This window comes from Pithys albifrons, chromosome 2 (assembly GCF_047495875.1).
Source record: "Pithys albifrons albifrons isolate INPA30051 chromosome 2, PitAlb_v1, whole genome shotgun sequence".
Taxonomy (NCBI): Eukaryota; Metazoa; Chordata; class Aves; order Passeriformes; family Thamnophilidae; genus Pithys; species Pithys albifrons.
In genome coordinates, this window is record NC_092459.1 from 40,350,793 (window position 1) to 40,367,093 (window position 16,301).

At 38.9% G+C, this 16,301-nt stretch overlaps 1 protein-coding gene across 3 annotated transcripts in view; it reads right to left on the bottom strand.

Moving 5' to 3' along the window:
• Window positions 1-16,301, bottom strand: part of USP45 (ubiquitin specific peptidase 45) — a 58,006-nt gene that overhangs the window by 17,103 nt on the left and 24,602 nt on the right. For 2 of the 3 annotated variants that reach the window (XM_071548800.1, XM_071548802.1), the window contains exons 8-9: window positions 15,997-16,127; window positions 4,014-4,101 (exon numbers count right to left, since the gene is read on the bottom strand). In XM_071548800.1, coding sequence (XP_071404901.1) covers window positions 4,014-4,101; window positions 15,997-16,127 — 219 coding nt within the window. Of the gene's footprint in view, window positions 1-4,013; window positions 4,102-15,996; window positions 16,128-16,301 lie in introns of those variants that run through there. The other variant, XM_071548801.1, reaches the window with a different exon arrangement.

Sequence of the window (16,301 nt, forward strand, 5' to 3'; positions counted from 1 at the left end):
AGATAAGCTTAACTTTAGTAGGCAACCATGCAAACAATTTCCTTCCCTTAAAAGGGAACCATTGTAGGGTCCTTGATAGGCTATCAAGAAACTATGAAATTTTCAGTGAACAAATACTGTTCATTTCTTCCACTGCTGGAGGGAAAAAACGTATGGAACAATGGACTATTACTGATTGACTAGGATAAAAAACACTTGAAGTCAGCTAAGGATCTTTAATAGCCAGACTTCAAAGACTGTGTTTGGCAACATTTTTGTTACTTCTATTTGCTAACACTGTACATTCCAGATATGTTAGAAAACCTTACAAGAGGCAGAAAACTTTTTATGAATATTTCCTAAAAAATCCTAAAAGCTACATTATTAAAAGAAGGATCAGAAAGAAGCAAATTCATTAATGATGGGCTGCAGCTGCCCCTCTAGACGGGGGACACTTCCCCCTGCTCCTTCTCAGCTGCCCTTGGTGAGGAGATGCTGTATTCCTGTGAGGTGTACCCTGGCAGCAGAACTACACAGCCTGGTACAAAAGCCCAACCTGACATGCTGCAGAGAGGGAAGCAGGAGGATGAATCAGGTTCCCTGACGGGGAACTCTGTAGCATGCACGACCCAGCACCTTTTTTCTGGCCGAGGTGCTGGCTCTCTGGTCCACAAACTCCAGCAACATGTAGGAGTCTCCCGCATTGGTATGCAAGTTACACTTACAATTAAATGTGTCACTGAAGTCACACCTGAAGCACCATTGTAACAGATAAATGGTGATACCAGCTTTCTGCGAGCAACTCAAACTCTGTGTCCGAACAGGAAAAGGATTAATAAATGGCTCTTGTTTCCAGGCAGCAAAGTACACTTTCAGGCCACATATAGCAAAAGTGTGAGGATGACAGCGTTGGAGGTTTGGTTTCCACTTCAGGCACCCATCAGACCAAGTCATACTCCGACCTTATGAGTATGTGACCTGGCTTGTGAATTAACTCCCGCTGCCCCGAGCTCAGCTTTGTTCATCTTAAAGCCAACAATATACTAAAAGGATTAATCAATAGGTAATTCATGAAGTTGAGCACCATAAATGGGTTTAGGGCCATAAGCAACCCTTTTGTTGGGATTAGCTCGTTGAACCATTTATTTAGGTCAAAGAAAGACATAGTCTTTGAATGGGCAGGGTACTGTGGACAATGGCAGCAGACATTAATCAATTAGCAGCAGGGTTCAGCCACTTCAGGCCCTGGTGTGAAACCATCTCCAGCCCACATTGCTGGAAACGGCAGACACTATGTCATCTTTATTGTCGTATTGCCAAGCTTTTAGCTTAGAAATCCACTTCTGTACATACGCACGTTGTAACTTTTTTCACAGGGACAGGAAAAAGTTCAGCACTGATGTCAGACACAAGACACAAAACCACACAGAAGAGGTAAAAGTGTAATGTGATTTTTGGTTTGCTGTCATAACTAGTACCACATTATGTATCATATGTATTTCTCATCAAAATGCTTAGGGTTTAAAAACAATCCTGGTAGGGGTAGGGAAGCAAGGATGGCCGTGTTCAGCTCTCTCACAGGTGGATGGCAAAGCAGTCTTTCAGCAAGGCTGTTCCCTCTTCCAAAAACGAAACTTAAAAGTGCATGAAAAAGAAAGGTTAGTGGCTGTTACCCCTGCCACAGGTGGCAAACACGATGCTGCAGGCAGTGCCCAGTCAGAGTTCATGTGGTGGGGAGGCTACAGGGGCAGCTGCTGGGCTCCTGCCTGTGTCTGGCCAGCACTGTGGCCCGCGCTCACCACAGGCCTTACCTTTGCTGTTTGTGTGCTATCGACAAACTTAGCATACTTAGAAGACAAAGAGAGAAGTGGTGAGAGAGCTTTTCCTACTACTGTTGGTGGCAGAGTACCCTGAGCACCTGATAAAGCTTCGTTTGCAGTAATGCTCCATTAAGGCAGCTGTGGGGTGTAATTGCAGGGCAGGGTGGGACCCACCATTTCCTGCCTGGTGATGGGGCAGCAGAAATGCCCAAAAGGTCACTGTGAATTCTCACCATCTTCCATCACTCTTGAGATAGCTACCGTAGCTGTCACTGCTCTCTAATTATAAATTACTCAAAAGGCAAATACAAATACAGGTTATCACTCTGATGGCACATCCACTGGTGAAGCAGGAGACTGACTTGAGAAAAAAGCACAAGCACCTACTGGAGAAGAACCTTAGTTGTAATAAACTTGCCTTCTGTGAATCCTCCTTTGTCAAGCAAGTATAATTTCCACCTTTGATTATACAAAAAAATCAACAAATAAACCCATAAACTTTCCCTTTGCTGCAAAAACATGACAGCCATTTTCTAACTGAAATTATCTGCTTCTGTTGCATGTCTTGTTCACAACATAATTTTCAAAGTCTGATAATGTCAAGGTTTAACTGTTTCTTCTTGCAGTTCAGTTCTGTTTATGATCAAGTATGCTGCTGACAAGACCACAGAATCACAGAACACGCTGAGCTGGAAGGGACCCACAAGGATCATCAAGTCCAACTCCTGGCCCGGCAGAGAACCATGCCCAAGAGTCACACTGTGTGCTAGAGAGTATCATCCAAACACTTCTTGAACTCTGGCAGGCTTGGTGCAGGTACCACTGCCCTGGGGAGCCTGTTCCAATGCCCAATCACCCTCTGGATGAAGAATCTTTTCCTAATATCCAACCTAAACCTCCCCTGACACAACTTCAGGCCATTCCTTTGGGACCTGCCACTGGTCACCACAGAGAAGAGATTGGTGCCTGCCCCTCCTTTCCTTCTCATAAGGAAGTTGTAACTGCCATGAGGTCTCCCCTCAGTCTCCTCTTCTGCAGGCTGAACAGACCAAGTGCCCTCAGCTGCTCCTCATACGGCTTTCCCTTAAGGTCCTTCACCATCTTTGTTGATCTCCTTTGGACACTCTCTAATAGTTGAATATCTTGCTTATATTGTGGTGCTCAAAACTGCACACAATATTCAAGATGAGGCTGCAGAGCAGAGCAGGACAATCTCCTCCCCTGACCGGCTGGCGATGCTGTGCCGGATGCCCCCCAGGACACGGTTGGCCCATACATATTAGTATTCTGATAGGATGGGGATCTGTTCAGCTCTACTCTAGTGACAGAAACTGGGCTTAGGCATAGCTTTACCTCTTATCTGTGAGGTAATTCAGCTCAGGATCAGCTAGTTTTTAGAATTCATTGGGTTACTAATGAGAGAGAAGGAGGAAGTATGGGGGTCAGTATGAGATTTAAGGCCTTCCCTCGGAGTAGGCTTAGAAAAGCCTATTTATCAAAATATCACCTGAAGAGAAGGGTTCAAGACTAAATCAGACAGATTAAGTCTGATATGGTCAAAATAGTTCAAGCAAACAAACATACACTTTCTTTCAATAATGCAGGAAGCAAAAGAAACAAAAAACTCACACAAAGATGTTTTCAATACAACAAACTGCTTCTATAGTTAGCATAACTTGGATGTAGATTTTAAGCAATGAAATGCAGCACCTTATTTATAAAACAAGGAGTTCTTCACACTTTCCAGAGATACAAGAAATTCTGCAAGATTTTTTTTTCCCCTACAATTTTCAATTACAATTGTGGGCAGGCCCACAGCAAGGAGCTAAGTTTTGTTCCAAAGCTTTAAAATTTTCTTTGTCAACTAAATCAGAGGTCCTACATTTACAGCTGCTCAGATGGCCTCTTTTTCATCCTTTTTTTTCAATAAAAGCAAACAACTCAGATTCCTAAAGTTACCACATTCTACTTACCATGCTCTTTCTACTGCTAACTGAAACTTTCATTCCAACCAACAATTTTAACAAATCAACATGAACATAATTAGATCATTCTTCAAAAAAAGGGATTATTTTTCTCAATAAAACAAACATAGCCGCTCCTACTTCATTAAGTACATATTTAAAATGTTGGCAATATAAAACATTGATGTGATGATTAGTAGTTCACCATAAAGCTAATTCAGTTCTTTAAAAAGATGCACAAAGACATTACCTTTGTCTCCTCAATCCTGATTGCATCCAATAGATAATGCAAAAGCTCCTGGCTGTCCTGCTGCTGGAATCCCTTAAATCGAGGAGCCCTATGAAAGAAACAGTAAAGAATTTAAAATTGCCTTAGGAGGCACAGAATCACAGAACATGCTGAGCTGGAAGGCACCCACAAGGATCGACTGCTGGCCCTGTGCAGGACACCCCAAGAGTCACACCATGTGCCTGAGAGCATTGTCCAAACTTCTTGAACTCTGCCAAGCTTGGAACTGTGACCACTTCCCTGGGGAGCCTGTTCCAGTGTCAAGACAATGTCTGCATCAGAGTATCCTTGGATGCCAGAAGCACAAGTAAGTACAATCCTTGCTGGACCTCATGGGGCTTTAGGAAGCTTCTGGTGTGGCAGGCAGCAATTACAGCAACAATGCAGCACTTTAACCTGCATCATATTTTGATCCTTTTGGGTATAGCTTGACTGGAATACAGCTTTGCCAGCAGAGCCTCATCCATGGCAGCAGCACTTTCCTGATTTATTATACTAGTACTTCTGTACCACCAAACATTCCCAATGTCATGGAAGAGACAGAAAGAAGATCTCCAAAGTGCTTAACCTCCCTTGCTATCTCATCCTTTTCCTGATCAAGCAGAAATTTCAAATGCAAATAAAACAGTCCACATACAAACCATAAACAGCATAATAATCTCAACTGGAAAAAGATGATATCAAAATGGAAGGAAACCCAAATGGCTGTATTTCAAACAAACAAAAACTATGTGTCAGAATCCAAATAAGAATTTCTCAACTTCTTAAACAAATATATAACTATGTCTTCTAAAGAGCTCCCCAGTCAATCAATGAAGTAATCTGCAGCTTACTAAAACTGACTGAATGGTCAGTGAGTTAAGATAGTGAACATCACATAGTATATGGATTTCAAATACTATTAAGGAAACTTAAGAGAAAATTATAATATGATATTCTGAGGTATGTATCTCAATACATGTAATTTACACTGTATTCAATTGCTCTTTTATTTATGCTAAATTTCTTCAACTGATATTACATATATTAGTGATAAATGCTCCAAACGAAGGATCTCCATTCTAAAAGAATTTCTAATCAGAAAAGCCAGGGTTTGGTGTTGGGTTTTTTGGGGTAGGAAGAGTTAGGTGTTTTGTTAGGTAAGACTTACAGTTCCTTCACAGAAGTTTTAAAAGGACCTTTTAGCATCCCGAATTATCAATTCACACGATATCTGCACCCAAACTCCTGTCCTAACAAATTGCAATACCTCACACATCTGAAATTCATATTAAAATACGCAATATTACCAAAATGCAGTTCCATACCTAAGTGAAAAGAGGCCAAAAATGATGAGACAATCTCTTTACAGTTGTTTTGACTGAGACAATAAATTGTAATCCAGATTTCAAAAACTGTCATATTTGTGAAGACAATTAATTAATTAATTGGCTACACATTGTCGGAACTCTCCTCAAAGCTGCTTGTGGGAATTGTATACCCATCTGGTTTTAACAGCAAAAAACCTTGAGATGACAGATGTTCAAATTCCATAAATATTCAGCACTAATTCAAAGGAACCTTCCCTACTCCCCCATCAAAACAATCAAGTATATAAAGTATTTTGCTCCCACTGCACATTGAATACAAAAACATTATAAATTTTAGTTTTTCTGCAATTCCCAAGTGCACAAAAAACAAGTTACCTAGACGATTCATGCAATCATAGACACACAGAATTTGGGTTGGAAGGGACCATGAAAAAGCATGAACAATCCATGCTGTTACTGTGAGGTAATAGCACTACATTTCTTACCTGCATTCATTTACTGACTACTCAGGTTAAACAGAAATCGAAACCTGCAAGATTTAGAGATTTCAACAACTGCAACAGCATCTTTCAGAATAAAAAAGAGTGTACTTCCAAACCTTTCATCTCTAGAAATAAAAAGTCTCAAAGGAATGGTCTATGCCTTAGAAAATACACATCTGGCATCGCTCTTGTCCTCTCCGAATACACTGTCCTCCAAGCTGCCCTCCTTTGTGGTGTCCAGCCACAGCACCCGCAGAGATGACACAACTCAGGAGTTGCTCAAGGGCACAGAAGTAACACACACTGGCACCAGCCGAGTTTGTATCACTGCACTTTACTACACAGGACAAAAAAACCTGAAGGTTCCACAGGAAAGGCAATTCTTTTTTAGCCTTTTGGATCACCAGCAGCATCCGCATGACCCTTGTAAGTCAAAAGAGGAAAACAGTTGTTCCAGACTGCGCTCCCATTTACACTGGTGATCTTTTAGCCAACTGCACAGGGTAACATTGTGTCTGTTCATGAGACAGCCATTCAGTAGCATCAATCACTGCTGTTCAAAAACCTTTGATTCCTTTTTTTGCCACTCACAGCATCTGAATATATTCTAAATATGTTTTCCAGGCATGGATTACACAGAAATTACAAAAAATAGATTTAGGAGTATATGGACAGATCCTTAAGGTGTTGTCCTTACTCAGATAACCACCATTTGAAGGCTTCTCATAAACAATTTGGCTCTCCAGCTTCTTGCCAAATGAAACTGTATAAATATTCACTTTTAACACATCTCTAGATACATTAACTAGAGCATGTTACTCAGGATTGTAACAGGTGGGTTTTTTATGCATTCCCAGTAATGCCACCAAATGGCAACTGTGACTCTTGCTACAGAATGAGAGGAGCACACACAGCATAACCCCTTCCAAAACTGAGTACAGGGGACAACTGTCTTAGTAGAGCTCAAACAGGAATTTCATCAAACTGGCAGAGGAGCCAGAAAAGCCAACCACTTACTTCACTTTTACTAAACACACATTGTGCCGCTTTTTTTCAGATGTAAATTGTGTGCTCTGGCTAACCAGTACATTGAGTGCAAATACATATCCCTATTTCCCTCTGGCACAATGATCTCACTTGCCCAGCCATGCTTTTCAGCTGTTCTATGGTTCTTGAAGATAAGGCTTCTATCCTACTCATACACTAAAGCTGCTCAGGTTTGCCTTGAAGTTTGTGCTCATGGACAGGAGAAATTAAAGGAGATCAGAAAACACATCAGATGTGCAATGTGCCTACAACAGGAAAATGTAAAGTTGAGCAAGATGTCAAGACGCCAAGTTAGGGCACAGCAGACTTGGGCTAAAGGCAGGATAGTGATACAAGGGTCTCAGTTTTGAACTGCTCACTTGGAGGCCCTTTGGGGTGTAACTGGAGAAGGACTAAAGGTGACAAAGCAGATATCTGAGGTCACTGTCTAAAATTAAGTGGAATAAATCTGGACCTGCATATGCAAAACAACATGTTCACATTTACAAATAGGACATTTTCACATTGGTAGTTCATGTCTGCTTTTTGACATAAAGTTGACAATATCCCTAAGTTAAAAATTATATAATGATGCTGCTGTACCGTGAGGCTTACTATAAAATTTGGAATCAGCAGAGTGGGTGATTTTTTTAAGCATTCTTTTTAAAGTAAATTTTTTCCATGAGCAGGTCAACCTAAAAAATTAATTTAAAATTTAAAAATTGAAATAATTTTCTTAAAAATTAAATATTTTTGTTTAATATTAATAAAATTCAATTATTTTCATTTATTAAAATAAAATGTTTTATTTCAAATCAATTTTGTTATAAACTTCAAATACTTCCAAAAAGCACTGAACTTTTACTTTGGCTCCAATAAAAACACTCGATATACATTAAAAAATAACATATTGTAGCTGTGCACATTTCTGTGCATGCGCATTTTCACTTTTCAATTTGCTGAAACAGATTTCTCTCATTGAATGTCCAAGAATCTGGAAGAAACTTTTTTTTAACACAGGTGCCAAAATCGGTTCAATTCTGAGAAATCTAGTTATTTAGCCAGACTATTAACATTGATTTATGAGAAATGTCTTGTTTTCCTGAAGCAGGAAGAATCAGTGAGTGTATTCAGCCTATATCCTCCCATACAGGCACAGTAATAGCTTCAGTGTATAGCAAGAAAACCTTGCACATACACATCCTGGATCCTAGTATGAGTAGGGATTTTTATTACTTTCTGGCCACAAAGCAGGATCTCTGCAAGAGACAGTATATTAAAAAGGAAGAAAAATTAACAATTACTTGACAAAGAAGCGAGCAAAAACTCCATCACTGTCACAGGAGGGTTTTTTTCACTGTGAACACACCTCACAGACCTAAATCTTCAATGGAAATCATGAGAAAGCCACACACACTTTAGGTTACTGCTTATGGTTTGCAGTGTAACCCCCCCACTGATCAGCATACAATAATTATTTCAGATGAAAATTAATTTACTAATTTATATTTCAAGGTAAAATAGTTTACCTGCATGTTCCACACAGTTATATTAGCTTAAAATGAGAGGGGAGAAAATTAACTCAGCCATGGTAGTTTTTCATTTTGGTTTGGGATTTTTTTTTTCATTTTAGTAGCACATAGAGCATCTATGAGTACAAGATAATTTAGGCTTCTCTGTGCCTGAATTTTAATGGAAACAAGGATGATGGGAATTAACAGCCACCACTTTAAAAGCAAAGTGGCAAGGAAAGTGACTTGTAAAGATTCTGTGTAAGGTTTGAGTCATTTACCTGAACTGACAAATTATGTCATTGTTAACATTGCTTAACATATAATTAATTTGTCATTCATGTACATAGCATGCTATGCACATGATGCATATAATTCTAAAAATCTCATGTTCTGTGGAAAAACATTTGAGATTAGTGCATTCGTTTAGGGATGGAAGGCAGAAAAGGAAACCAAAAAACAACAATAAAAAGGGGAGAGAGAGAGAGAGAGAGGGAATTTTACACCTCACAATATATTTATTGGAAACTTCCTACATTTGTAAACCAGTATTAAGAGGAAAGAAAAGGAATTAATCCATGCTGATACACAGAAATCTGACAACTAAAAGATGTGCGCTCTGGTCTCCTTGAAAATATGCTTCAAGCAAGATCCTTGGCGAAAGTGGGGGACTCGAGATGGTTGGTTGAGTTGACCGCTCACAGATGTGCTGACATATGGAAGCCAGTGCCAATGCGATACAACCTGTTGTACAGTGTCAGCAGGATAATGACAGAACAGGTTGAACTCCTGCTAATGGCCATAAGTGGTGAAGGACAACTGTGACATCTACAGGCATACTACTTATCTAGCCTCTTGTTGCTCATCTGGAAACCAGTTGTAATTTCTTTTCCTGATGATCTACTACACAATAACGTAATTTTTCAAAGAAAAAAACCTAATCATTTTAATTTCTATATTATATTCGAGGGAAATTAAGCTATGCTTTTAAAGCTAAATGAAGATACAATTACAGTCACTCAATCACACTGCACAGAGCTGACATACTGTCTCCAATAAAAATCTTCTCCAAAATCATCCTTTCAAGAATTACTGTATTCATGTAGAAGACAGCCTAATACCTTGGAAAACTTAAGAAACAACAGTAAGTGCTTGGACACAGAAAACAGAACATACAATTTGAGTTTTTCCAGTAGTGCAACATGGAGTGGAACCCTTTGATAATGCAGTACACACACTATAGAGCTCTGCTTGGTAGGAGGTGCTTGGTAGGAAAAACCCCAACAAAACATGGGCTTTCCCCAACATATAAGTAACAGAAAACAACAGGCACAACTGTACCATCTTAAGGGCATGGATAGACAGCTCTTAGCTCTCCTTTGCACATGCTGGCTGATTTACTTAATATTTTTTGTCTCACCTTCCCCCAAAAAAGAAAATGAGGCACCATCGCTTTCTTGCAGTGCACCAGATCTCTGGTACCTGAGTAAAAAGCACTAGTTAGAAGTAGCTCTGAGTGGACATCCAGCTGACACATTACCAGGAGTCATTTCCAGCTTAAACATCAGAGGGAAAACACATCTATTTTTACGAAGTAATAGAAATACTTGTCTGGGGAAAATTCTTCCTACCAGCTGATAGCCAAGTGAAAGTCTTTATGCATGAGATCATGCATCCTTATATATAAAAAAAAGTTTTATATGGATACCTTAATTCTTCTTTCTTTATGTCCTGCTAAGATTTTCAACAATACTCTGTGACAGCAAGTTCCACAGGTTAGCCCTACCAAATGTTAAAACCCTCCTTTTTTTATCTCTGGCTCTAAGTCTGTTGCCTTTCAGTTTCACAGACAGCTTCTTGAACTCTTATGAGGTCAGTTGAAGAAGTACAGCTAATTTATCTTCTATCATGTACTGTCTTCTCCTGCTGTTGTGTCTTCTTTTGATGCTCTCTCCTGCCTAAACTCCCAATATTCAAGTCCCTATTGACATAAAGACTTTCTACTTTTGTTACCTCTCCCTAAATTCTGGTTAACATGAACATTACACTGAGAATACACCTCCAATGTACCTAATGGAATTATTGGTTTCCTCCTTCACTTGATCTGCAAGCTTTGCTTACATAGCTCACCAATACCACACACATTGCAAATACTTGTTTCTCCAAAATGCTGCACAGGTCTCCCCTCCTAGCAGAAGAAGTGAACACAGAACTCAGGAAGATGTTCAGAAGATTCCCGCCAATGCACACTTTTACATGTAATTTGTCACTTTTGCACTCATAAACTTCATCCAACTTTGTTACCTTGTTCCTAAAATTATGAAAACTCTGACAAAGTTTGCTGGAAAAAAAGACATGCAATCTCTCAACTGCTGCTGCACAGAGAAGAAGATGTAATCTCCTCTGTCAGAGCTCCTGAACATGCCGCAGCACTGTCAGTCAGGCACATGACAGGGACACAAAGTAATTCTTAACAATTGGTAAAGGAAACATCAGCTGTGTGTTCTGCTGTTATTATCTTTCAGTGTTAAAAGTCAAATGGGAAAAATAAGCAAGCTGAAAATCTCTTCAAAGAGATAATTTCCCTACAGCACTACTATTAAAAAAGGCTGAAAAGACTCCTAATTAATGAGAAAAATACTGTTTCCTTCACCCCTTATATCTTGTACAAGAGTTTTCCTTAGCATTTCCTCTCAGAAGTGATAAAGGTGGAATGCTCCAAGCATTGTTTAGGGTTTCCCTCCAAAACGACAGTTCTATTAATATCAACAGTCCTAACCATGCCTGACCTCCATTCTGTCAATCCCACCTCTGTCTTGAGTTCTACTTTCTGCACTTGAGAAGGAAGGCTGAATAATCCTTGCAGAAGAAGACCTTATATAGATTCTGTCACCACCAACAAAATCTTTGTTAGGTAAGTATTTTTTCCTGCATGGTAACAGCAATATAATACCTCTATAAATAATTCTTTGGTGGAGGTTTGAAGCAGCTCAATTCTGTAACTTCTTCCTGGACTCATCACTCATATGCTGCAACATTAACTTGATATGCAAAACTATGTCTTCTTCCACGAATAAAATTATTCAGTCATAACAAATAAATGAAATAAATTTTATGTCCTCTTAATATATCAGTGCTGCATTAGTTACTAAGTCTCCAGACAAGTCAGAAGTCTGCAGTCCTGATATTCAGCATAGTGGAAAACCAACAGAAGGGCCCCGTAGCTATGCTCACAATCTGTCCTCGCAAAACATCTGACAGCTGCAACACTAACAAAATTAACAGTGGATGAATTAGTACCAGACGCTAAACAGTTGCTGTAGAAAGACTCATACATTTCTTTTCTTCTTCTCCCCTTCTTCAACCTGGCTACCCCACCACTTGATAAAATTAACACTTGGCATCATTTTTTCTTTTGTTATTCAATAAAAAAATCCACCACAGATACCCTTTCATACACATGACTATGAACTTCACACCGTGATCTCCTCAGACTCTTAAAGAAGCAGTTTGTAGTTGAAAAGGACTGTGTTCTAGTTCTCTTACTGCTTTTAAGCAGTGAATGTCCATCCACTTGCAGATTTTGGGATCCCACTAAGTGACATGCCAGAGCTGCAGCTGAACAAGGCAGCACATGCTCCCTTTTCTTTTTACAGGCTCTCTACCCACACCTAACCTCACTACTGAGTGCCTTTGCCATCTCCTTTTTAGTCCATCCATCCTTCCTTCCTTCTTTCCATTTTCTTTCACGGTGCATTTTTCAATTTTTGAGTACAGATGCCCAGTTCAAACGTTAGCATTCCAACTCTTGCACACTGGAACACCTGAAACAGGTCAAGTCCTGACGTCCTACAATGACATCCAAAATAACAACTCCAGACATTCGATTTAGAACTATTATTCAAGCACTGAACTGGAAATGAGGGCAAGTGTCAGGTCTTATATTGTACAGCTACCTTTACTGTATCTTGAATCAACTGATTCAACATGGAAAATATGTCACCATACAGCTAGGAGATTAGAAAACAAAAATCCATCCAAACTCATCAATACCAATTTATCAAAACTTTTAATTTTTTATATATATAATCCAATTGTGTCATTAAAGAAAAGGAACCATTTTTACAGGATCAGTCTTCTGCTACACATGACAAAAATGTTAATAAGGAATCGCTGTGTTACTTTTTTACTAGACAGCAAACTGTAACAGTCCTAACAAGTAGATCTAAGTGTATAAAGAATAGCAGCATACCATCACCTGCTGACAGCTTCAGCATTTCAACCATTCATGTCTGTAAGAAACCAAGTAGTATTTGGAAGTGACTGTGCTAAGTACTAAGTAAAACATCCATATTCTGCATGACCACTCAGTGCACACATCCCTGTTTAGGAAGCTACAAGCATCTACTCAAAATAATGTTATGGCAAAGGCTGGGACTGGGAAGACAATTCCTGTGTCACTGAGTCCATCTCTTGATATCACAGACAAGTATATCCTACACTACATGTACAATCTGCCTCATAAATTCCTTACTGAAGAAAGGTACAGTCAGACACTGTAGACTTGCACTGAGACAGCAAGTTCTATGATGGGGAAAGAATAAATTAAAAAAAAAAAAGAGTTTGCAACCAGAATCAGCAAACTTTTATGTAAAATATAAAACCTCTAAACGTTACTGTAACAAGTTCTCTCCCATGCCCTTCTCCCCAGTAGGTAACTGACCTTACTCTTAGATATCTCTCTGAAATACAAACATTTTGTTTCAGTGAAGTTCTTCCTTTTACACATTCACCCTCCTGTCATGTCTTTAGGAAACTTTATTTGTTGAATAAGAGTTAGTGCTAATTCGATGTGAAGATCACAAGCAATGCATGCCTCTAAGATCACTTTATTAACACAACTTCCTGGCAAGATCCAAGAAGCAGTTTTACAGAGAATGCTGCAGTAACACAGGCTTCTTCCTAGCTGGAACTCCTGCACTCATGCCATGCCCTCTCTTTCATTTCAGCTTTACTGAAGATTAGAAAGCCAACTTTAAAAGATAAAAAAAGGCTTTGTAAACATGGCATGACAGAACAGTGCATTCATATTGTTTAATATACAGTAAATTTATTCATTTTGCAAAGATGAAAGATTTCCCATTCTCCTGCTTCTACCACTACAGACTGCTGAACTTGCTGAAACTCCCTTTTTTTCTTTCTTATGTCACCACCAATAAGAAAATAATCAAAAACCCAGAACCTTCTGTCAGTCCTGTCCAACCCCTTCCTTGCCTCTGAACACCAAACTTCTTGCTAACAGGATGGAACTGACACTTTTCTTATTGACAGCAGAGTTAATAAAGGATTTATGTCTAAGTTGTGTTTTGCAAGGATAACAAAAGTAAGAAAGTAGGGATGAAGGCACGAGATGGTAAAATCTGGCACATACATGTCTAAACAGCAAAAATCTACTGCTGTGTTTCAGTTTTAGCTGGTACTTAAGGTATATGTCCATCTCAATAACCAAAAATCAATGATAAAAGAACAAGATGGTTGAAATTTAATACTGATATACATCACTTGATGACAATATGTTATGGGTTTAGCCAACTAGGCCCAGAAGTTAGGCTTTAAAGTTCAGATTAGGCCTGGGAATTGTCAGCTGATTTAAGCTGGGCTGAGCTAGCTAACAGCTGACTTCTTTTAGCCAATAATATTGTATTCCATACCATATTGCATCATCTCAAAAGGGGTAAGAGCCGGTGTGCAGGTGTGGCTTAGGCAGTTGCTTCACAGCTGTGGTCCCAGCAAGACACTCTGCTGTCCCAGGATGGATGGGGAGGCCCAAGCCTGGAGTACCAGCTTACCATCATGTTATCTTAGGGAAGTAAAATGTTTGTTCTTAGCTTTTCTCTCTGCTTAAGTCTGTCTCTGGGGAATTAACTTCTCTAGAATGATTTGTAGTTAAAATGGTAGAAGAATTTGTGTTTACTGGGAAGTGGGAAATTATTTCTTGTTATACATAGCTTGTGTAAGTGTGTGTTATATTGTAGTTTTCTCTTAATTTTCTCTTTTCTGTATAAATACATGTAGTTAGTTTCAGCATAAACCTGGTTTTGAGTGCTTTTTTTCCCTCTCCCTCTTCTTTTTCCCTTGGCTGGTTGTGGGGAGGAGGAACCCTTTTCACTCTGTCCTGGACAGTTGGCGTTTTGCCAGCTCAACCCAAGACAGATAAATGGTGCATAAAACACACACAGAGCAAATACAAAACTGCTATAACTTTAAAAACCCAACGCCATCTGAAAGGCAATGCATCATGATTATTTCACAATGACTTTGCTATGATGGGCTTCAAAACATGTTTTATATCACCTTTTCCCTTCTATCTTTAATGCTCCTGGGGAAAAAATACTATTGCTATTTAATCATTTCCCTCCCATTTCTCAGCCAAATTTTCTTCTTATAATCACATTTTTTGAGACAGCTTCAAAAGAGGCAGTGGAAAAGTGAGAAGACAATATATTTTTCTTCCCTATATATTGTTCTTCCATGTAGATAATGCTAAACAGAGAACACTGCTGTTTGACTCAAGATAGCTTTAAGGTCACTTTACACACATTTCCTTTCACAGCTCAAAAGAATCAAAAGAAAGATAAGTGCAATAGAAAAAATATATTCAGTTCCTGAAGTACAATTCTGAGGAAGAAAAGATAATAATTTATTTCTTTACAGAATTAAATTGTCCCTGCTCTAAGCTTTTGTTTCTTTATATTGTATTTTAAATCCACGCTTGCCCAGTAAGGTTGTCCTGGAACACCTGGTAGGAGGCTGCAACTTTCCTCCTAATTCTCTTGCTGCAAAATGCTTAAAGTGATACTGTACCAAATAAAATAATATGCAATATTATTCTTTATTAAATGTGAGATTCAGGTATGCCACCTCCAGTTAGTCTGCTTCTACAGCTTCTTTTGCTTGCAAATCAATATTTAAATATTTGTAGCAACTTTTAAATAGGTCTTCTACAGGTGTTTTAAAAAACAAGATTGTTTGCATCATAATTGAAAGCACCTACAAAGTACCACTGTAAACATTTTCCACCTCAAGAAACAGGAGTTTCTTTAGGGCTTGCAAGCTCTTTGCAATCTGGAGCCATATGCCGTTTCAGTACTGCTTCAAGTCCTTACTTGTTAGACCCTTTTGAATTTTGAATTGATGCCAAGGTTAGACATCATTGCAGAGGTTTCCCACATAAAATCTTACTCTTTTTTTATAAAATACCTACATACACTTTGTAGTATTGGCACAGCTTTATGATAATATGCTACTATACAACAAAATCTGAAAGGTAATCCTATTTTCTTGAATTTTATCATGCCCCCTTCAGCCTCTCACACTCAGTTCAAAGCCCACTGAACATTAGTGCTATGACCTGGACCACACACTACATGAAGAGAGGTATAACTCTGGAGCGCAACAAGGAGTCCTGCCACTTTAAAACATGAAGGAGATATTTTCTGGACTGCCCAGCAAAAACCTGACAGCACCTTAGAAAGGAGAGAAGACATTGCACACTTAGAAACACATCACTGGAAATTAAAATTAAATAAATAAGTAAGACACTGACAATACGTACTTTTGGCAAAGCTGGCTGAACAGCACTTTGGGAGAAAGAGGACCTTTTCCAGCCTCCCTCATACTGTGAAGGAACAAGAACATCGCTGAAGTCAAAGGTCCCGGGCTGGAAAGGTTTACCACCAAAGGATCCTTCAAAACCAAGGTAAATTGCATATCAGTTTCAAAGGCAATGACAAGAGACTTCTTTCAAGTTACTACATTCATGATAAAAAGCAATGTGACTTTTGGTCTTAAGAGTTTTTCAGGGTATTTTTTAAATGTTGATGTCACCTACATGATTGAAATAATTGAAGAGAAAACCTA